This window comes from Urocitellus parryii, chromosome X (genome assembly GCF_045843805.1).
Source record: "Urocitellus parryii isolate mUroPar1 chromosome X, mUroPar1.hap1, whole genome shotgun sequence".
Classification (NCBI taxonomy): domain Eukaryota; kingdom Metazoa; phylum Chordata; class Mammalia; order Rodentia; family Sciuridae; genus Urocitellus; species Urocitellus parryii.
The window spans coordinates 40,376,851-40,401,458 of record NC_135547.1 but is presented as its reverse complement, the minus strand read 5'-3'; the positions used below and the strand labels follow the sequence as shown (position 1 = coordinate 40,401,458).

General features: G+C 33.7%; 1 protein-coding gene across 2 annotated transcripts in view; it reads left to right on the top strand.

Annotated features, from left to right (window-relative positions):
• Col4a5 (collagen type IV alpha 5 chain) overlaps positions 1–24,608 on the top strand; it is a 220,059-nt gene that overhangs the window by 96,922 nt on the left and 98,529 nt on the right. For both annotated transcript variants that reach the window (XM_077794061.1, XM_077794062.1), the window contains exons 4-17: positions 7,421–7,465; positions 10,698–10,742; positions 11,023–11,085; positions 13,449–13,502; positions 13,859–13,885; positions 15,981–16,061; positions 18,012–18,074; positions 20,278–20,313; positions 20,402–20,443; positions 20,614–20,706; positions 22,120–22,173; positions 22,269–22,325; positions 22,589–22,633; positions 24,514–24,567. In XM_077794061.1, coding sequence (XP_077650187.1) covers positions 7,421–7,465; positions 10,698–10,742; positions 11,023–11,085; positions 13,449–13,502; positions 13,859–13,885; positions 15,981–16,061; positions 18,012–18,074; positions 20,278–20,313; positions 20,402–20,443; positions 20,614–20,706; positions 22,120–22,173; positions 22,269–22,325; positions 22,589–22,633; positions 24,514–24,567 — 759 coding nt within the window. The remainder of the gene's footprint in view (positions 1–7,420; positions 7,466–10,697; positions 10,743–11,022; positions 11,086–13,448; positions 13,503–13,858; positions 13,886–15,980; positions 16,062–18,011; positions 18,075–20,277; positions 20,314–20,401; positions 20,444–20,613; positions 20,707–22,119; positions 22,174–22,268; positions 22,326–22,588; positions 22,634–24,513; positions 24,568–24,608) is intronic.

Below are 24,608 nucleotides of genomic sequence, written 5' to 3'. Positions count from 1 at the left end.
TAGAGAAAGCACTAACTTCCCCATTGTTCCATTTTTCTCCATGGCACAGTACCAGCAAGGGTTAGATGGATCAGCATAGAGGAGTGGAATAATTTCACTGAAAGTGTATAGCCCTGGGAGGTAGTGTGTCAGAATAGAGGAGAAGGGCTAGGAATGGAAAAGTATTTTGTCAGTGCAGAAAAAGTTTCTTCAGGGTCTTACACCAAAGGAGGTCTCTATCGAAGGCCCTAGCTAAAGAAGCTTATATGTATAAGAGAATGGCCACCTGGGAGAGCTGCTTCAGAAACTGCAGTGCATTGGCTGTACACCAAGTTTAATGTCTGAAGGGCAGCTGTCATCCATGAGGCCTACCATGAGGTTTTGGGGTAGACCTGAAAAATCTCACATAGGTGTTTGAGTTACACCCTTTGATTTTTTTAAGATGTGAGTTAGAAACATACTCATGGACCTGAATATGTTGTACTTTAAGGGGCTATGTCAAAAATGCTTTCAATTAGTCTGAGACTAATTCTAAGCAGGGTGATCAGAGCTGCCTAGAATATTAAATGTAAAATCATGAGGCATAGCTGTTGCCATGCCAAGAATAGATGCCCCATAGCTTGCCCAATCTACTTTATAGAGCTAGGAGGCATTTCTCTTTAGTCTTATGGGCTGCTTTACTTTGCCAGTTTTAGTGTTCTGTGTGCAACACAAAGTGCTGGCAATCACAGAGACCATTCCTTTGTTGGCCAGCAGGAAGCTGACAGCTATAGGGTGATTTAACACTACTAAAAGCCAAGGAATTTAGGCCAGTCTGTTACGCCCCCAAAGCTGAGGTATTATCATTAATGTCCTCTGCAAGAGTCAAGTACAGGTCCAGCACCACCTTTTTACTTGAATGATTCTGACAGAGGGAAAGGTTACCTGGAGCTTATGCATGAGTAGAGAGGCTATAATGCCACCTGGAAATTCTCCTGAGTAACCAGAGTCGTCTCTGGTTTTGGAGTTCCTCTGTTATTCCATGAAGTAGGATGTGCTTAATGGGGAGACTGTTATGAATAGTTGAGTATCTTTCATCAATATCCCATTATTTGCATTTGTAGGGATATTGAAAGCCTGAATTTATGAAAAAGAATAGTACACCAGTGGGGCCATATGGGGCCATACATAGTTCTGGGAATGTAAAAGTCATTGATTACAATGGGGGTCATCCAGCCAAAAGTCCATTTTAATGGGCAGGACTTGAGTGTAATTGGAAATTTGTGTAATATGGAAAGACCACTGCTGTCAAGGTCAGACTGCTCCAGTGATTGACCCCATATACCTTTTCCCCAGATGTTTCAGTTGCTCCCATTTTAGACAGGAAGGGTTTGACATCTGAAGAGGTATTTTGTTCCTCTAGTGTCAGAGTTCAATTGTGGCAACAAATCAGGTGCAAAGTTGGGACACTTGGAGGTACTAAAATGGTCTGTTTACATAAACGTTATTTTTCAGTATTCAGCAACATAGCAATCAGATGTTTATCTATGGGGTTGGGCAGTGGATGCCATATCCAGAAGTTTTGTCAGATTCACCTGGAGTAGGCACATCAATGCATTTGACAAGGAGGAATTCATGCAGGCTGTTCTGTGGGAGAGAGAGAAAAAAGAGAAGTTTGATTCATCACCCCAGCCCTCATACCCTGGTTCATGGATCAGAACGTGTTCTTGTCCTATCAGTTAAGTGGACTGTGTTCATTGATTTCAATGTGGGCAGTCTGTCCTGTACCATGAGCAAGGAAAGCATCTTTGTGTGCTTATTAAGATTGGAAATAGGAAGAGATAATAGTGAAGTTTCAGACTCAGAAGTTTCTTTCTTTTTGTTTTTAATGGATCTTTTGGCTCAGTGCCCTTTTCCATCTGTATTAGGTAGAGTGGTGAAGTGATATATGAAAGAGCAAGTTCTGTTCATTTGCCTGGAAGGAAAATTGGCTTAAAACCCTTTTTTTCCTAATTTTATTATTGTGTGTAATGATGGTACATCATATCATTACAGTATTAAGGAAATCAAATGGATATTCACCAGGTAGGCCTCCCAATAAAGGAGGAAAGTTAAATGCATGAATACATTTTAACATTTATGTATGTTAGAGCTTAGATTTTGAGAGAATACTGACCATGCAGTAGTTTTGTTAAGTTTCAAGAACTGACAGGTCCTATACTAGATTTCCTGAATAGAACTTGAACACTGAGGAAATAGTAGGACCCTAAATGATGGCATAGAATTTTGGTAGATGGGCCATTCAACTGCATTTACTGGTTCTAATAACACTTAGAGAGCAACAAGAGCAGAATGATTCTTGTGTACCCAGTAGTGGCACAGAAGTAGAAGTAGCAGAAAGATATGAGTTAAGTGGATGGATTCAGCAGCAATTCATGAAGACTATTGGCATGGGATATCTAAGTGAAATCCAGTTTGAACTAGACAGTCCCACCCCTCAACACTTTAGAACTACTTAAACTCTCCAAACCTTAGACACACTCTCATGAAAATGAGCGGGGGGAGTGCAGAACTCCAATTGACTGAGATTAAATTTCAGCCATGTTATGAAAATGGGTGCTTTGGATCAGAAATTAAGTTGAGCCATAGAAAAAGTTGCATTTCTTGCATCTAGTTTTATCTGGTACTGGAGGCTGAGATTCTTACCATGCTTATTGAGAGGTAACAGTTTTAATAGACATTAAAAGAAGTTAACTGCATCAGGACTTCTTTGAAATTATTTAGCATTAACTGGAATTATTATAACTTGTAAAGATATGTTTGTATGCAGATTATGTATCATATCAAAAGCAATCTAATATTTTGCTCTGATTCTATTTTAGTATCTATAAAAAAGAACATAAGTGGGCTGGGGATGTGGCTCAGGCGGTAGCATGCTTGCCTGGCATGCGTGCAATGCTGGGTTCGATCCTCAGCACCACATACAAATAAAGATGTTGTATCCGCCGAAAACTAAAAAAATAAATATTAAAAAATTCTCTCTCTCTCTCTCTCTCTCTCTCTCTCTCTCTAAAAAAAAAAGAACATAAGTGCTTTCTAAACTTTTAGGTTTCTAAATTTTTTAATGTTTTATTTTTTTAATTCTTTTTAATATTTATTTTTTTAGTTTTAGGTAGACACAATATCTCCATTTTATTTTTATGTGGTGCTGAGAATCGAACCCAGTGCCTCATGCATATTAGGCGAGTGTGCTACCACTTGAGCCACATTCCCAGCCCAGGGTTTCTAAATTTTAAGTGCTTTGTATTCCTGTGTCCAGTATGACTTCAGGTTTTCCAAAATAAGTGAATTCTAGTATTAGTTATTCTGGTACATGTCAATACATATACTAAGTCAAAATCTTTGTAGGATTGTTCTTTATTGTACACTCATATTTATAAAAGTAAACATGTATGAAACAAACATTTTATATATGTATATATTAATATATACATTACATTTGTGTATATATTTATATATATTTTGAAAGGAGTTTTTTTTTTAATGGTACCAGGGATTGAACTCAGGGAGCACTTGACCACTGAGCCACATTCCCACCCTCTTTTGTATTTATTAAGAGACAGGGTCTCACTGAGTTGCTTAGGGCCTTGCTGTTGCTGAGGCTGGCTTTGAAATCACGATCCTGCTAACTTAGCCTCCCAAGCTGCTGGGATTACAGTCATGCACTATTGCACCCAGCTTGAAAGGAGTTTTTATTCTTTAAAATAAAATTTAGTTTCTTACCTTAATTTATTTAATTGGTGCATTATAGTTACACTTTAAAGTAGAATTCTGTAATATATTTATACATGTACATGGCATAATTTGCTCAGTTTCATTTAGCAGTTCCTCCCCTTTTTCATTCCCTCCTCCTAGATAGACAATGCATTCACTTTTTTCAAGATAAATTAACATAAGAAGGTATATAATGAGAAAAATCCTTTCCATTTATGTTCATTAGTCACTGAGGTATACACACATACTTTTATTCCCTTTGTGAAATAGTAGTCATTATGTTTATCTTTTGTTTTTCACTTAATATAAATTATAGATATCCCATATGAGTACACACAGACCTCCTTATTATTTTCCATGGGTGAATTTTATCTTATTGTGTATATAAGTTACAACTTATTAACCAGTCTTCTATTGATTTAGATAGTTTTCAATTTTTCCTACTATAAACAGTCTTACTAAGACATATAGATTTAATTAGATATCCTTACACCAATAAGGGATTAACTGTAAGATGAATGATTGGAAATAGTATTGCTAGATCTGAGGGTACACATATATTTTTGTAAATATTCCCCAATTGCTTCTCCAAAAGTTACATGATTTAGCCTTGGTTCAGCCATATGTAAGAAGATCTATTGCCCTATAGCTCCACAGTACTATAATGAAACTTAGATTTTTGCCAGTATGATAAAAGAAAGTGGTCTCTCAATGTAGTTTTAATTTGCATTTCTATTTGTATGAGAGAGAATGTATTTTTTATATGTCTGAATAATCATTTGTCTTTTCTTTGACCTGTATATTTATATCATTTGCCCACTTTCCTATTGGAGTATTGGTATTTTCATATTTACTGAGCTCTTTATCTGTTAGGGAGATTCGCTCTTTGTTATACTGTGAGTTGCATTATTTTCCTCTACTTTGTCATTTGTTTTTGCTGAATGTGTACATGTATGTCTATGCATTTATGTGTCTGTATTTTTTAGAGATCCTTTTCCTTATATCTTGTGGAATTTGAGTAGGAAAAGCCTTCCCCCACTGTAAGATTATATAACAATTCTCAAATATTTTTCTCTGGCAATTTGATGTTGGTTTTTTTTTTTACATTTAAGCATTTTACTCATATGGAATTCATCCTGATATATGGCTTTTGATATAAGATTCACATTTTTTTCCAGATGGTCTCACAAGTGTCACACATCATTTTCTCCAATAATATGCAATGACACTTTCATTATGCAGTAGTCTCCTCTATCTCCATTTTTACTTTCTATAGTCTCAATTACTCATGGTTAATCACGGTCTAAAATATTAAATGGAAAATTACAGAAATTAATAGGTCATATATTTAAATAACTTTTATTATAGTATACTGTTGTATTACTCCATTTTATTAGTTATTATTATTAGTCTCTTACATGTCTGATTTATAAATTTAACTTTACCATAGGAATGCATGCAAAGGAAAAAACTCACTCTCTCTCTCTATAAAAACATATATAAAACATATTTGATATTTAGATAGATAGATAGATTGATTGATTGATTGATTTGGTACCATCTGCAATTTCAGGCATCCACCGAGGGTCATGGAATGTATCCTCTTTGAATAAGGGGGGACAAGTAAACCAGATTCATCTGAATGTATGGATTTGTTTCTGAAACTTCCAGTAGTCATCCAAGGGTCAGCTTATTCATGTATCAAAACTAAACTATATTAATTATAGAGGCTTTATACTATATTTTTATACCTAACAGGACTAGTGACCCCTCCATGCTCTTTTATTATATTTTTCTCAGTGTTCTTGCTTTTTTATTTTTCTACATGAACTCTGGAATCAGTGTCTAGTTTTTAAAACTCATTATATCTGTTTTCATTGTATCAAATTTGTAATTAAATTCATTGAGAATTGACTGTTTGGTCCTGGGAATTGGACCCATGAGTGTGTTATCACCAAGATGCATTCCCAGCCCTTTTTAAGTTTTATTTTGAGATGGGCTTTAACTAGGTTGTCCAGGCTGGCCTCCAACTTGCCAGCCTTCTGACTAGTTGAGATTACAAGTATGTGCCACCATGCCTGCCTGAGAATTGACTTTTTGAATGTTGAATTTTGTTATCCTGGAACAGGGAATGCCTTTTAATTTGTGCAAGTTCTCTTTTGTGAACTTCAGGCATGTTTTAACCTTTTCTTCTTATGAATCTGTATTTTTCATGTTGCATTCATTACTAAATATTTTATCATTTTTTGTTGCAGTTGTAAATTAGATATTTTTTCCTCTTATGTCTTTTATCTGGTAGTTATTGGTATAAGAAAGCTGTTGTTTTTTTAATATTAGTTTTATACACAGTTGTTCATTAATAATATTTTTCTTTTAACAAGCTTGTGTTTTTCAGACATACAATCATATAACCTGCAAATATTAGTAGTTTTACCTCATCCTCTCTTAATGTTTTTTCTTTTTTAAAAATGTTGCACCAAGGATCAAACCCAAAGCCTTATGCATGCTCAGCCAATGCTCAAACACTGAGCTAAACCCCCAGCTCTATCCTTTCTAATATTTATATATTTAATTTATTCCTCTTAGTTAACCATGTTGATTAGTACAACTGGTACAATATTGTGACATCTGTGTTTTATTTCTGCAATCGGTGGAAAGGCAAACAAAATATTCATTGAGCAAAAGTTCTTCTATTTGTTTTAAAGTGGGATTTGATTTACTTTAATCCTCTTAGAAATACATTTGAAAAAGAAAGAGTAGCTTATTAAAATTTTTTTAATTTAGTTGTAGATGGACACAATACCTTTATTTTGTTTGTTTATTTTCATGTAGTACTGAGGCTGGAACCCAGTGCTTCACATGTGCTAGGCAAGTGCTCTACCACTGAGCCACGACCCCAGCAATTATTAAACTTTTTAGAAGCAGAATGTTGTAGGGAGAACAATTGTTTCCCTTTCCTGCCCCAAAGATATCTGTATTATTGTTCCTAGAACTTGTGAATATATTTGGTACATGTAACACAGCTAGGTTTTCTTTATTCATTTTTTAAAAGAAAGTAGTTAATAAAAACAGAAAAAATTTAAATTTTAAGTAATGCAATTGTGACTGAAAATGGATAAATAAATGAAGACACATGTGGGTAGCCTCTTTTGCATGGAGTTGTCAACAGAAGCTACAAAGGAAGGTTTATAGTACTTTCTCAGTCCTTCTTAAGCTCTGCCAGTAGAAAAATGACTTACAAAATAAAACAAAGTTTAAAACAGAAAATTCAAAAACAGAATTTTGGGACACAGAGATAATGCTATTTATTTGCAGCATGGCAGATTGAGGACAACATAGAAACTGCCCATATTTTCACCTCTTATGTTGTTTATGCATAAATGTTTTGGGGGATGTCTATACCACTATATCATCTTTGTTTTCTTGCATGACTCATATATAACTTTATGTATGTAAAATTTCTTCTATATGTCAGCAGTTTTCTTCTCAGTCAATAAAGATTCTTCCTATTTTTGATTATATAATTTACCCCAGTGCTTTTAATTGCAATAATAAATGCTTCTTCCTTGGATATGTAATTTCTCCCCAAATTTCACAAAAAATAGTATGTTATATTGCCATATTGCAAAAATTAGTTATTTGAGTGAATTTTTTAAGAAATAGGGACTAAATATATTGTATTTTTCAGGGTGATGATGGAATTCCAGGGCCACCAGGACCAAAAGGAATCAGAGTAAGCAATATTCACTGTATACCAAATGCTTTACTCTTGGAAAAAGATAAAACACAAATGAACTATTATGAGAGAACTAGAGAAGATTCACTTCGAAATGATGGAAGAAAATTATTCTTTATTTAAAAACTTAAAATTTAAGAATTGGCATATGACTAAAATTAGCCTTTTTTGTATTTTGATAGTTATATATTTAGATGTCTGTTTAAATGTATATAAGATGATTTTAAAGTAGTTTATGATTAAGAAACATGAAAATGCTAAATTCAGAGGTTTTTCCCACTTTCTTTAAAATCTTTATCATATAGTTGATTCAACCCAAAACTTCTCAAGCATTGTGATCATGTTAGCCTGCTGGGCTTCAGAGGGCTAGTCTCCTCAGGCTACATAGCCTCTCATTTTATCATGTACAAGTATTATAAAATTGTGTATCTTGAAGAAGATTGGTTAAACAATTAAAAGAATAATTGCTTTTAGAAGAGTACATTTCCCTAGTTTTAACTTGCATGATTTTTCGAGTTGTAGAGTTCTGAAAATCAGGATGCATCTCAAAACTAAAATTCATATTTAGTAATTTTTTTATCAAAAGCTTTAGGTTCACATACATTTGACTGTTTTCTGGAATTAAGAGAAATCTAGTTTAAAAATAGTACTAGGTTTGAAGGTCATATTTCACTTTTCTGAGCCTTGTTTTCTTCATATATTAGAGAGTTAAACAGCAGAATCCATTTTTGCTGTGAAATTCTGTCTTTATGGAGTGATATGATCCCTTACTTGGACTATAAAATACATGGGTTGGACATTACATGTTTATATGTATGACAGAAAACAACATTCTGATTCTTTGATTTTTGAAAATTAGTAGATGTACAAATCTTACATAAACATTAAAATCACTGTTAATTGTATCCGTTTTAACAATCCAGAGCTGTCTTATGTGCTGTGTATGACTGAAGTGAATATGATATTGGAGAAACAAAGAAGACTCAAAACCCTTAGTTTACTTTAGCATACATTCTTCTTTGTTTTCTGTAATAAATAGTTACCAATATACTATTAAATGTCTTCATGATAATCATAACATATTTCATAATAGTTATAGTTACCATTAACTACATCCTAAGCTTTGTGGAGACTAAAAAGAACTGGCCATTCTATCAGTTCCCATATCCAAATATCTGGAGGTATTTGGATAGTCCATGCCACTCAACAACAACTTCAGAAGTGCCTGGGCAAAGGTAGCCTAATAGTTCCAGCATCCTCATGTATCAACTAATATGCAGTTTTTGACAGTTTTTTTAAAAAAATTATTGTGGAAAATGTGAAATGTCTACAAATGTAGAGAGAATATAATGCATTTAACATCTATGTACTTTTCTCCAGATTTCAAAAAAAATCAATGTTTTTGACAATTTTGTTAAATCTCTTCCCCTGCCATTTAGTTTTTGAAATGTTTAAAGTAAATCTATCACTTCATTCATTCTATTAACACTTTATTATGCCTCTGTAATGGACAAGCACATCATCACTGTAGGAGTCATTTTTCATATACTTTAAAACTTAGTCCGCATTTAGATTTCCTCAGTTGTCTCAAAGATGCCCTTTACAATTGGTTTGTTCAAATCATAATCCAAGCAAGGTCCATGTATTGCCTTTGATTGCTGTGTTTCTTATGCCTCTTTTATAGTGCTATTGGAAAAACTGGGTCATTTGTATTATACTGCATTCCACATTCTGAGTTTGGCTGATTATTTCTTCATGGCATCATTTAAATTGTTCCTCTGTCCCCCATATTTTCTATAAATTGGATGTTACCCTGCAGGAGACACTAAAGTAGTTTCTGGGGACTCAAAAAGAGCTATACATTAAAGATTTGTGTATTTACTGCATTTAAATCATACTGCAATAAAATTAAATGGCAAAAGTGCACTTTGTAGGTAGCATTGTACATTTACTATAGAATTACATCATGTCATACAAATATCTGGCTATCCTAGTTTTTGACACTGGGTTTATTCTCTGGTCTTACATAATGTCAGCCTTTATCTTGAATCAAAAATTTCCCCACAAACCTTCACCAAGTGGTCCAGCATCTGTTGATGGTCATTATTTTGTTGAGAATTACAAAATGGTGATTTTTAAAAAATATTCTGTATCCTCCTTTTTTAGCTATAATTTTAATAAGCTAATGAGTTGCTACACCAGCAATTTCCAGTGGTGATCAAGGAATATTTTTTGTGAAATTTTTTATGGTAAACACTAGAATTTAGTGTTTCAAACAATTGTAGTCATTATTCTTTTTGAAGTCCAGATTGTGCCATCTATGGCTTGTGGAGGGTCCTTGTCAGTGTGCCCTTCTAACAAAACTTCCACTGATCTTTGATAGCTTTCTTGCTTTCTGGCACAAGACCTTTCAGACTCATCTTCTGCATTTTCTCCATAGATGTAGCTATAATAATGCTGCAGTAACTAACCTCAGATATCATATTTTGTTTCATAATTTCTAGTGTATTTTGGAGATAGACTCATAGAAGTGAGTTGCTAGGTTAAAAGGTAAATGCAGGTGTAATTTTGCCAGATACTTCTAAATTTCCCTTCACAGTATTTGAATCCCCATTAACAGTGTATGAGAGAACCTTTTCCCCATAGCCTTACCTATGGGAATGTTGTCCCACTTGTCTTTTTGCCAATTCTGACCGGGAAATTTAATTTAAGGATCTTTGGAGGTGATCACATTAACATCCTTAGAGTCAAATGTATTTGCCACCTCCTCTGCTGAATTCATTATTCATGGCAAACCTTGAGAACTTGTTAGAAGAAATGTTTCTTCCACTGCTTTGCTTACTCATACCAAGTGCAATGAAAATAGCACTCCCTAAAATAAGAGTTCCTTCTTTAGTTTTCTATAAAAGAAACTTTTAAAACACATATAGGGGATGGGGTTGTAGCTCAGTGGTAGCACACTTGCCTGGCATGTGTGAGGCACTGGGTTCGATCTTCATCACCACATATAAACAAACAAACAAATAAATAAACAAAGGTTAAAAAATTTTAAAAAACACATATAGGTGGTTTTTCTCTAATATTTAAAAGAACAATGAATGGTAATAATAAATGAGACACATTTTGTCTATATCTAGTCTAAATATAAACTTAATAATGCCTTTAGGTAAGATATAGTTTTTATTGTTATTGGTTTTTATTTGATTCAGATATTTTTTTCTTCTTATAGGGTCCTCCTGGACTTCCTGGATTTCCAGGGACACCAGGTCTTCCTGTGAGTAGAGTGCTTGCCTAGCATGTGTTAATTCCTCGGTTTGATCTCCAATACTACACAAAGAAAAAATAAAATTCCTTAAAAAGTCATCTAAGAGGCCTGGGGTGGTAGCTCAGTGGTAGAGTGCTTGCCTAGCATGTGCAAGGCCCTGGGTTCGATCCTCAGCACCACATACAAATAAAATAAAGATACTGTGTCCAACTACAACCAAAAAAATTAAAAAAAAACATAAAAAAGTCATCTAAGAAATAATATACATGTCTTATATCCCTTTTCAAAGGGAATGCCAGGCCATGATGGAGCCCCAGGACCTCAAGGTATCCCAGGATGCAATGGAACCAAGGTAATATTTCTTTAGTTTAATATTAGGCAATGTGCTTGATAATAATAGACTTAAAATCTAAAGAAACCAACATGAAGAAGTTGAAGACAAGATGTAGTCACTTCAGGGCTGGGGCTGTGGCTCAGTGGTAGAGTGCTTGCCTTCCATGTGTGAGGCACTGGGTTTTATCCTCAGCACCACATAAGAAAGTAAACTACTAAAATAAAGATATGTCAAGATCATTGTATTGTCTTGAGAAACTAATAAAAATTTAAAAAGTTTAAAAAAAGATGTGGTAGCTTCATATCTAGGGCATAGAGTATATTTTGACTTAACATTTTTTCAATACATTAAATGTCAGTTATTTCTTTAAGCATGCATAATAATCTGGGATAATGCATTGGGTTAAAGATTCCTTACCAAATCCTTTTTTGGTTTCGTGAATAGTAGGATGACAGTTAAAAAGGAATTAGGATATGTATGTTTCAAATATCAGTTTTTAAGAGTAATAATTGGGAATGTCATTTATTAGTTTTGGAAACTAGATACAAATTGAGTTTTGGAATATTTCATGATTTAATATTTTTAACTTGCTAAATTGTTAGTATGAAACTAGCAACTCCTTTCTGTCAGCAAAAAAATGATGCATTTAACAGTTTTAAAAGAAAAACAAATCTTTAAATATAGCCAACATTTTTTTCCTGACCCAGTTTTCCTTTCTTTAGTCAACTGTTTGGATTTAATGTAAGGTGATAGATAACAAGGAAATTTGCTTTTGCACACTTACATATTTTAGCCTTTGTTCTTATTCCCTTACTTTTCTCCTTTTCCTTTAGGTAATGCAACATGTTATTATTCTCTGTATCTATTTATAATTTTCCACTTTGCACATCATATTCTGTGAAACTATTTGTGAAATACCCCACCAAATTTTATATTAGGGCCCAAATTTAAAATAACATGAACAAATTGTTTTCACTACAAGGGCCATATTTTCTGATAATTTTTGTAGTACCTACTCATAGGCAATATAATTCTGTTTACTTCCAGTATTTCTCCAGGTCATTATGACCCTTGCCAATGATGTTGTTGATGATGATGATGATGATACTTTTTCAGTGTTTGGATTTGTGAAGCTTCCTTGTGTTCTTCCTTTGGGCAGGGGTAACCATTAGTGATAGGACCAATGGGAAATTAGTTTACATGAGACATTTTCTATTAAAGTAGGTGGCATTCTTTTACTGGTTCTGGTTATTTTTTGACATGTTTTTTGATAGTATGCTTAAGCAGCAAACAGACCACTAGACAAAATTTTAAATTCAAAGGTCTACACTTAGTTTACTATGCTATATGATTAAAGGGACCTTGTTTTTCCTTTTTTTTAAAGCAGTAGATCTAATGATTAATTTGTATTTCAGGCTAGTGATTATGTAAACAATAATTTTTAAACAATTTTTATAGATTTATTATGCATACTTTCAGATTAGAATGTTTTCTTATATTTCTCATTGTGTAAGTAAAAGAATGAACCCTAGAGTTGAAACTACAATTTATGGATTCTTTTTTTTCTGTCATTTAAACTTCATGTACAAACCACTTCATTTCTGGGCCTATTTTTTTTCTACGTGTAAAAGTGGACAGAGAGGGGTATTAGACAGTTCAAAGGCATGCAGATGTAGTCATTTTACTCTTTTAAACCTTCTGACATGGTTGTTTCTAGGATTACTATAGCATAGAGGTATTTGAAAGAAGGTTGCATTGGGGTTCTTCTACAGTGGTTTTAGCTTTTGTTTTCTAAACCAAATGTTCATATTAGTACTTTACAATAGTGAGTGGGAAAAATTCGGTGCCTAGAAAACATAATGACCTACAATTGCTAGAACTATTGCTATTATTGTCCTCTTGGTGATATTAATGGCCTTCTTTCTTACCATCTTTTCTTTTTTACAAAAATAATTTGAAATAGTTTACAATAAAAGAAAAATGCAATTGGGCAGTTAAAATAAGAATCTATATAACATATTGGCAGGAAATTGGGGCAAATCATTAACTATTAAATGTGATGAGAGTTGGGAATCCGTTGTGTGATGGTTTTAAAATGGATTTCTCAGAAGAAAATGACAAGGGAAGATGGGGTTTTTTCCCTTTATTTCTGATAGAGATGGATGAGTAGGGATGAAAGTGTCTTAGCAGGTTGAATTGGTATGGGTAGTTGATGATGTAGTTATCAGAAAGGGAAGTCTCATGAATTTTTGGCAATCTGGCACATTTCAAAATGCCAGACATTCAAAAATGGTTTTTGCAGAAATCTTTTCAATAAGTCATTGTTTGTTGATATATTTATTTTCCTGGTCCTCCATGCTCTTTATTTTAACTCCTTCTAGGGAGAACGTGGATTTCCAGGCAGTCCGGGTTTTCCTGGTTTACAGGGTCCTCCGGTAAGTTACAAAATTTGGGATTATAGTGAACACAGAAATTCACAGAAGATACAGATGTGTAGAGAGTGAGATCAACATATTTATGCCCAACAAACACATGTATCTTATAGTAATATGCCAAAGAAAGGTTTTTTTTTAAAAGTTGGTAAGGCAAAAGCAAGGATTCTATGATATTTAATATAAATGTTATCTCTTAAGTATCCTAAGATACAGCAATGACCTTATAGAAGTTTTTTAGTTCATATTCTATTTAGAAACCATTGTGTTCTTTTCACTATTCTCTTTATATATATATATATATATATATATATATATATATATATATATATATAACTTTTTTTTCTTTTTAACAATAGGGGCCTCCTGGGATCCCAGGTATGAAGGTAAGCATCTCATGCTGAAAAGGTAAATGTTTTGAATAAAATACTTGGAAAGTTTGCAACTTCAATGGGATAATGATTCAGACTTGTCTCAAAAAAATGGATGTTTCTATAAATTGTGCAAATGTACACATAGAAGCTCTCCTTAACTAGCCCCCTCTTCTGGTTTTAAGTACATTCTTTCTGCTGATGTACTAGAAAAAGTATATATCACACTTCTTTCTTTTCTGATATCTTTAATCCTTATCACATTTTACTTTGATGCAGTTAACAGTCTGCTTTCTATAGAAATACTCTTCTTCACTGCGTTCTGTGGCACTCTACTATCCCTCATTTTTCTTTTGCATCACTGATTACTTTGCAGTGTTCTAGGCAAGCTCATTCTCTTTTCGCCGGCAAGCATGAAGACACAGTTCTGACCCCTTTTGTCTTTTATCAACAATTTTATTAATGATTATTATGTAGTTACTGAATACCCACATTAATTGCTCCAAATCGGACGTTTCAAAATGGACTTTTCAGAAGAAAATAACAAATCTGAGTTGGATGCATGTGTTCAACTGCCTCTCTGAAATCTCCACTCAGATATCCCCCAGATATGCAAATTTATATGTACCAAATTAATCTATACCCCTAAATAAATCTAGTCTTTCTTCTGGCTCCCATGTCTAGAATTAGCATCACTACATGACACTTTTACACAAACTCAAAACCAGAGGTTTACTTTCACACACCCCTTCATTCCATTCTGTTACCGAATACTATTAAATTTTCCTATAAAAACTATCTTAAATTCATTTACTTTTCTCCATTTCCATTGTCACCCCAATAACCATAAGGGCTTATCTGAACTACTACAATAATCTCTTAACTAGCCCCTTTCTCTCCCCCCCCCACCACCTTGCTGTTATCTCTCATATCTAAGCCTGATTTATTCTCAAGCAACCAAGAATGATCATATATAATGTAAATCAATAATTTAATCTCCCTGATTATAAACCTTCAAGGGTTTCCCACTGTGTTTCTAAATTACAGTCCACATTCTTTTCCTTGGCTTCTAAAACCTGTATGTTCTAGTCCTTGCCTCATTTATAGCCTTATCTTAAACCACCTTTTCATTGGCTCACTGATCACACTGATCTTCAGTTATTTGAATGTGCAGAACTCTTTGCCTTTGGAGTGTTTTGTACTTACTATTTGCTCTTTCCCCCATCTTTATCTCATTCACTCCTTTTTATTTTTCAGACCTCAATCCAAAAGTTACCTCTAAAGATTGCCCATATTTGACTACCGAAACTAATTTTCTTCACTATTACTTTATCACTCAGTGTACCATGTCATTTTTCCATAGCCCTTGACAGAACATTATCCTCTTATTTGTTCATGTTTTTTGTCTGCATTTCCTCTTTTTATTGTTAAATCCATGAGAACAAACAGAGTTCTTGATTATTTTCTTCATTACTGGATATCCAAAGGCTAATAATTCTTGGCAAATACTTAATATTTAATAATAATAATTATTATTTTTAATGAATTATTATTTTTTAATTTTTAAGATTTTAATTTGTTATATATGACAGCAGAATGCATTACAATTCATATTACACATATAGAGCACAATTTTTCATATTTCTGGTTGTACACAAAGTAGAGTCACACCATTCATGTCTTTGTACATGTACTTAGTGTAATGATGCCCATCTCATTCCACCGCCTTTCCTACCCCCATCCCCCCTTTCTTCCCCTCCCTCCCGTTTTCCCCTTTGCCCTATCTGGAGTTCATATAATCCTCCCATGCTCCACCCACCCACCACATTATGAATCAGCATCCTTAAATCAGAGAAAACATTCAGCATTTAATAATTATTTTAAATGAATGAATAACAGAACTTACCACAAGCATTTCATAATTATATATTGTACTTCTTTATATGCTGGTTACTTAACTCATTTTCCTTTAACTGGTAATTTGTTCATTAAACTATTGAGATGGCTTGATCTTTCACTAAGGTAACAAATAAAACTTTGATCATTATTTGCATTCTTGCCTGTTTTCATGTATGACTGTTAAAACATCCACTGATGATTTCTTTTTTAGGGGGAACCAGGTAGTATAATTATGTCATCACTACCAGGACCAAAGGGTAATCCAGGATATCCAGGTCCTCCTGGAATACAAGTAAGCATCCAATGATTTTTCTTCTTTGCTATATGATTAAATCACAGGATCATAGCAACTCTTCAATATTTAGTATCCTCTATTTTGGCCATAGAAAATATCATCTGAAGTTTGCTATATTGCTTATACCTTCTACCTGAAAATAAAAACATTCTGGACAAGGGAGAATTTTAATAAGGTCTATTTTGTTCTTTTGTCTTTCTAGCCAGTGTCCATGGAAATGTTTGCTTTTGGGAACTGGCAGCAGAAATAAGTTCCTATGTTCTTATTCTTGTGGTATATTGAGCAGTAGGGTCCCCTGTAAATGGTCTTAGTAAAAATTTTAAAAATTGACCTCCCATTTAATATATTTAAAAATATAATTTGTAACACTATCAATTATGTATAACATCTGAACATATTTTGATGGTTGAAAGAATACAATTTATGCATGCTAAACATCAAATGTAATCTTTTTCTTTAAATTTTTTTGTAGTTGTAGATGGACAGCATGCCTTTCTTTTATTTGTGTATTTTTTTATGTGGTGCTGAGGATTGAACCCAGTGCCTCCCATGTGCTAGGCAAGAGCTCTGCCACTTAGCTACAGCCCCAGCCCTCAAATGTAATCTTTTTTTTTAATTTTATTTTTTTATTGGTTGTTCACAACATTACAAAGCTCTTGACATATCATATTTCATACATTAGATTGAAGTGGGTTATGAACTCCCAATTTTACCCCAAATGCAGATTGCAGAATCACGTCGGTTACACATCCACAATTTTACATAATGCCCTATTAGTAATTGTTGTATTCTGCTACTATCCCCCCTCCCCTCCCCTTCCATCTTCTCTCTCTACCCCATGTATTGTAATTCATTTGTCTCCTTGTTTATTTTCCCATTCCCCTCACAACGTCTTATATATAATTTTGTATAGCAATGAGGGTCTCCCTTCATTCCTCAAATGTAATCTTAAGAAAAAAATCATGTTAGCTTACAGATAACACCCATAGAGACTGTGATGACTTTTAGGTATTTGTAGAATAGAAGGTCAGTTTCTGAGGGCTTACAGTTCATGAGAATTGATCCCTTTGCCAAAAAATGAAAATCAGAACTTTCTTGTATTTGATTACTGAGATACAGTATAATTGGGGACTTTTTCTTTAGCTCTCTTCTCATTCTTTACTTGACATCATCCATCCATGTTTTCTTCAGGTTACTCAGTCTTCCCCTTTATATATTGTTATTATGAATATTTGAAAATGCAACAGAATACATGTGAAATAGATGTCCATAATGAAGCAAAATTATAAAGTGAATACCTATGAACCCAACACCACATCTAAGAACTAGAACAGTACAAATCATTTTGAATCAACTTGGGTATTTCACAATCGCAGCCCTCCACATAGGTTTTTATTTGTGAATACACTATAATTCATTTCATTACAGAATAATATAGACTTTATGCCTAGATATAAAATTATAGGTCTCAGCAAAGGCAAATTTTTCATTTTTAGGATGCCAAATTATATTCCAACACTTGTCTCATTCTCTTATCACTATCCCAGTTAATCTCATTTCCCTTTGTCTTCAAATTAATTTGTTTTAAAATTACACTACCTTGAAAACAAAAATGCCCACTAAATGCCTACCTTTTTCACTTGATTTTATGAATTTGCCTTACATGTTTGCCTACCTTTGTTATCCATCATTCTTAAGCATAAGCTTTCCAAAAAAATGTAACCATTCTGTGTCAATTTCTGAGGGCTTAGATTCCGTTAGAGTTATTTAATCCTTTTATATGTATACATTTTAAAAATCTGCTTATAATACTGTAGGTTGATAGAATATAGAATTCTGGCAACAAAAGTTTAAATTTCGTCCATTTAGTTCTTTGTGAGATACAGTAAAGGGCTGAGTTTTGGAGGTTTTGTTTTTTCATTCTTTTCTTTATTCCCTTTATAATAGGGCCCAGCTGGTCCCATGGGTATACCAGGGCCAATTGGTCCCCCAGGACCACCAGGTTCGATGGTAAGCTTCTTCTATAATTTTATTTTTTCTCCCTTTATTTCTAATCTTTTTTTCACTAACGTTAGTGTTATTTGTAATGCATAAAGGTATTCATAACTGTAATTTTGTTATTTATGGATGATTTTTGTTATGTGAACAGTATGCATTCCATGTAATAGTTCTCCATCATAGAGACAGAAAAAATGAAGTACATAAAATGAAAAATTTGAGGACTGGGGTTGTAGCTTATTGGTAGAGCGCTTCCCTAGCATGTGTGAGGCATCGGGTTCAATCCTCAGCACCACATAAAAATAAGTAAATAAAATAAAGGTATATCAACAACTAAAAAAAACTTTAAAAGATGAAAGATTTGAAATAAAGATTTATCTTTTCTTTTTTGCAATTCTGATGATTGAACCCAGTCCCTTGACCATCCTAAGCATGCACTCTACAACTGACTTATAACCCCAGCTGAAAAACTAAGTATTTTGCTGGTTGCCTCTTGATAAATCACTGTTGAGGTCAGTTCTGGCCATCTCAGGAATCTTCTAAGGCAATCTTCATGGAATCCTCTAGGTACTGGATGAAATTTATTTCTTCAAGATTCAATTTTTTTGTTTAAGAAAAATAAAAAGAGCTTCACAAAAAAATTGGCCTTAATTTCTTAGGGGGCTGGAAAATACAGTAGGATTGATGAAGGGAACAGCCACACTGCAATGGAATCATAGATTTGTGTACCCTAGTAGAGAGGCAACAACTTCTAAAGACCCTGATTGCACAACCAGTCCTCTTATTACCTCTACAGACACTCTTGTTTTCTACCCTAATAATTCTAAGTACTTTTACCCTTGTAATACCAATATTTCATTTAAGTCATGTTTTGGGCTTAGAGCTTTGCTATTGTCAACTTAAAAGGGCAAGAAAATTGTATTTCAGTCAAAGTAATTTTTCACATGCCATTCTCTCATCTACCATATATTTAAGTGACAGTTTTCATTATATTTTTATAGATTGTACATTTTGGTAACAATTGGTACTCTACTCTTGAATGAAGGAGACAATGTTTGGTAAATACTTAAAAGAACCTACCAGAAATGATTATGTTTTCTGGTTTCCTGGAACTCCTTGGGAAATGATTAGAAAACTTGTTTGTTAGTTAGTTAGTTAGTTTGTTTGTTTAGGTGCTGGGGATTGAACCCAGGGCCTCATGCATGCTACATTCCCAGCCCCATCAGTTTGTTTTAGTTGTAGACCTCCTATGGAGCAAGAGTCCCTGGATCATGGCATTTTTTCCCTAGTTCTGCTGTTACAACATTAGTGTTCCCTGGGTAGGTTGTTAAACTTTGAATTTCCTTGACCCTCATGGACACTTAACCAGTTCACTCCACACTTTTGAATGTTCTTTCAATTAACCCTTATTCTGTAGGCAAAGCAAAATCTCAAAACTGTTGCCAAGATACAATGTGTAAATAAATGCATCCATTGCAAATATGAGGTAATATACATGGGTAGATAAATACTATTTAATTTTTCAAACTTTGAAAAATTCTCAAAAATGCAAAGCATATTGCATAAAAAGGAAACTGGATTTAAAAAATAAACGCATGTTTTTAAGAGCTACAGCTTAACAAGGTTGGCAGTGTAGCTCAGTGGTAGAGCTCTTGCCTAGCATGTGCAAGGCCCTAGGTTCAATCCCCAGTACCAAGAAAAAAAAAAAAGAACCAGATCTCATTTCTTTGTGTTAACTCAATTTACCCATAATTCTGAGAAAAGAAATAGGATACATTTGTTGAAGTTAACTTTTTTGAATTGATTTTTTTGTATGGTGCTGGGGATTGAATCCAGGGCCTTGTGCATATGAAGCAAGCACTCTACCAACTGAGCTATAGCCCCAGCACTTAAATTGATTTTTGATATTGGTGCTACCCTTCTCCTCTACCCATTCTCTCTGCTCCTGCCCACACCCATTGTGTTGCCAGAAATTTCCACCTTCATCTAGTTTCTTTGAATTGATTTAAATGTATGTTGCTGACTACAATGCAGTTAGTTTAAAAACACGTTGTTGTTGTTGTTGTCATTTTTGCTGGGCTAGGGATTGCATGCTAAGTGCTTTATCATTGAGCAACATTCCCAGGCTGTTTTATCCCTCACTCTTTATGAAACAAAATAATTTTTCAATAAACTTATCAATATAATATTTTTATCCTTTCCTACGTCTTCTTAGGGCCCTCCTGGCCCACCAGGACCACCAGGACCAAAGGTAATATTCTTTTTCTTTGCATCTTTTATTTAGTGTGGATTTTTTTTTCTTATTATCAATGAGATTTTAATGAAATCTCTCTCTTCAGGGGAATATGGGCTTAAATTTCCAGGGACCCAAAGGTGAAAAGGTGAGTAAAGAAAGAGTTGGTTATTCAGCCCTAGCTTTCTCTGTTCATAATCACTTGAAATGTCTTTTATGTTCCTTCCCCTGCTTCTTGCAACCAACACAGTTTACATGTTATATTATTGTCTGTGGTATATAATGACATATCACAATCTTATTTTATTTTGTAAACAGGGTGAGCAAGGTCTTCAGGGCCCACCTGGGCCACCTGGGCAGATCAGTGAACAAAAAAGACCAATTGATGTAGAGTTTCAAAAAGGAGATCAGGTGAGTAGGTGAAGAGGAAATCAATAAAAATCTTGTTATATATGTTAATTAATGTGATCCTGGTAATTATTTCACAATATATATGTATATTGTACATCCTAAATATATACAATATTTGACAATTATAGCTAAGTATAGCTGGAAATATTTTTTAAATCCAAAAAATTTTTGCTACTGAAGTGACATTTCAATAAAATGCATAATAGGCTGAAATATGGTTATATATGAGAGTATTTTTATAAAACCAAGACTTGGGCTAATTAAAATTTTAAAATAACTTTTTTGGCATATCATTCCATACCATATAATTTACCAATTTAAAGTATACAATCCATATTATGTATTTGCAGTATAGTGAAACTATTATCACAATTTAGTTTTAGAAATTTCTCCCCCAAAATTCCATATCTATTAGGTGTAACTCCCTATTTATCCACAAACACCTCAATCCTAGGCAACTGCTGTTTATTTCTTGGCTCTGTGGATTTGTCTAATCTGGATATATAGATTGAATCATACAGTCTGTGGTGTTCTGTGTCTGGCTTCCTTTATACAACATAATTTCAGACTGGGGATATATCTCAGTTGGTAGAGTGCTTGCCTCACATGCACAAGGCCCTGGGTTCAATCTCCAGCACCACAAAAAGAAAAAAGATATAGAGCATAATGTCTAACTACTTCATTCCTTGTATGACTAAATAATATTCTACTGTGTGAATGGTGCATACTTTGCCCATGTATCAGTTGATGTACATTTGGGTTGTCTTTATTTTTAGCTATTTGAATAATTCCTGTATAAAATTAGGTCATGGTAGGGTAGATTGCATTGTCTTAGATGACTGTATTTTCTAGATTTCTGTGATAATTTGAGAAATATGAGGTTGCTCAAAATGCCTTTCTTATATTTAGAAATAGTTATCTGATACCTCTACTGGAGTAGATGAATGGATCAAACACATTTTTATTTCTTACTGGTCCATCTTTAAAAACACACAGTTTGTGGAATTTTGTTTCATTCAAATCTAATGAACAGAGTTAAGAATAAAAGAAAAATTATATCTAAACTCTGTCATCAATATGGGCCATTTAATTCTCTGCCAAAATGTATGTGTGTTTTCCAGATATCATATTTAGGCATTTCTCTTATTTATAAAAATATTTTATAAGGTTAAAAATCATTAATATTTTTATTTAAGAGTTGTCTTGTTTTGCCTCAAAACTACAAATTAGTGTAGTAAGTGAGCAAAGATGGATCTAGTTTCGTTTGCCTACCAATTTCAAATTCAAGTTAGAAGCATTCTCTTTGGTTATACTATATTCAGTTGTTAAAAATGTTTCTGGCTACCTCTAGTAGTTAGTGATAGCCCATATTCTAATTTTAACATTGCTTTTCTTTCTCCTACAACTATATAGGGACTTCCTGGTGACAGAGGGCCTCCTGGTCCTCCAGGGATACGTGGTCCTCCAGTAAGTAACCAAAAGCATATTATCATCATTTAATTTAAATTGATATTGAACACAGTATCCCATGAACCAATGTAAAACTACTTTTGTGTGTATAGGGTCCTCCAGGTGGTGTGAAAGGTGAAAAGGGTGAGCCAGGAGAGCCAGGAAAAAGAGTAAGTGTTATCAGTACTAATACTCTTTGAAGAAAATTCTAAATGTGTGCATTCCTCTGTGTGAGTATGTGTTATTCTTTCTTCCTACATCCTTCTTTCATTGCCTGAGAACAATCATTCTTTGTATACTTATTATGATATTGAAGTCAAAAAGTCTATTTAACATATTCCAAGGTAGTACTGAAGCTTATTATATTCTTTAGCCTTATACATCCTAACTAATAAATTTATGTTCTTACTCCATCATTTCTTTGACCCTATAGGGTAAACCAGGCAAAGATGGAGAGAATGGCCAACCAGGAATTCCAGTGAGTATCTAAAGTCCTCTCCCCCCAAAAAACTAGTAGTCTTAGGTGGTGGTAGAAAAGAAAGATGACAAGGAGTTTAGAGTTTGGAAATATTTTAAATGAATGGATATTATCCTGTTTGTCTTTTGGATATGAATTTGAGATACTTCTATATTAAAGTCAGATTTATTGAGATGTAATTTATATACAAGAAAACAAATCATATTTAGCATAGAGTTCTGTGTTTTAATAAACATAGTTGTGTAACCGACATCATAATCAAGAACAATTTCATCACCTTCAAAATTTCCCTCATGTTCTTGTATTTATTCCCTCCCTTACTCTCACTCTCTAAGCTCCTGGCAACATCTGATCTGGTTTCCATCCACATAATTTTGCCCATTCTGGAGTTTCATAAAGATGGAGGTATATACTATGTAGCCTTTATTTATTTGTTCTTTCTAGATATACATGACATTAGAGTGTATCTTGACATATTATACATATTAGAATAAATATAACTTGTTCTTATCAAGATCCTATTATTGTGGTTCTATATAATATGGAGTTACTCTGGTCACATATTCATATATAAGAATAAGAAAAATATATCCAATTCATTCTACAGACTTTTCTGAACCCTCCTCCCCCTTCCCTTTATTCCCCTTTGTCTATTCCAATGAACTTTTAATCTTCCCCTCCCTTATTGTGGGTTAGCATCCACATATAAAAGAAAACATTCAGCCCTTGGTTTGGGGGGACTGATTTATTTCACTTAGCATGATATTTTCCAATCCCATCCATTTACTAGCAAATGCCATGGTTTCATTCTTCTTTATGGCTGAATAATATTCCACTTTGTACATATACCACATTTTCTTTATCCATACATTTGTTTAAGGGCACCTAGGTTGATTCTGTAGCTTGTTTATTGTGAGTTGAGCTGATATACACATTGAAGTGGCTACCTTACTTTAGTATGCCAATTTTAAGTCCTTCAGCTATAGACTGAGGAGTGAGATTACTGGGTCAAATAGTGGTTCCATTCCAATTTCTCTAAGGAATCTCCATACTGCTTTTTAGAGTGGTTGCACCAAGTTGTAGTCCCAGTAGCAATGTATAAGTGAACCTTTTTCCCTACAACCTCACCAACATTGATTGTTACTTGTATTCTTGATAATTGCCATTCTGATGGGGTGAGATAGAATCTCAGTGTAGTTTTGATTTGCATTTCTCTAATTGCTAGAGATGTTGAACATTTTTTCATAATTTTCTGACCATTATATTTTTCTGTGAAGTGCTTGTTCAGTTCCTTAGCCTATTTGTTGATTGGGTTATTTGGTTTTTTTCTTTTGTGTAAGGTTAGTAAGGTTATTTTGATTCCTTTGTATATCTTTGAGATTAATGCTCTGAGGTGCTAGTGGTAAAGATTTTCTACCATTTTGTCTGTGTAGCCTTTTGAATTATAATTCTTTCACATAGAATAATATATTGTACTGTGTATTGATAGTTCATTTCTTTTTTTGGCTCAGTAATGGTTGTTTGGATTACTAAGTTTTGGTTAACTATTTACACATTGAAGGATATTTTGGTTCTTTCTGAGTGTCAGCTATTATGAATGAAACTACTATGAACATTCACATACGGTTTTGTGTGTGTGTGTGTGTGAACATAATATTTTTTAGTATTTTTTTGTGTGTGTGTGTGTGGTACTGGGGATTGAACCCAGGATCTTGTGCATGCAAGGCAGGCACTCTACCAACTGAGCTATGTCCTCAGCCCAAAATATTATTTTGATGGATCATTTTTGCCAGTGTTCTCATTGCTTCTATGGAGGAGAAGGTTTTTTAGAATTACTTGCTCTGCCATTTTTGCTGATAATATCCCTCTATGTTTTAAAGGGTTTGCCTGGTGATCGTGGTTACCCTGGTGAACCAGGAAGGGATGGTGAAAAGGTAAGAACTGTATTATTTTGAAGAGGGTGGTTTTATTCTAA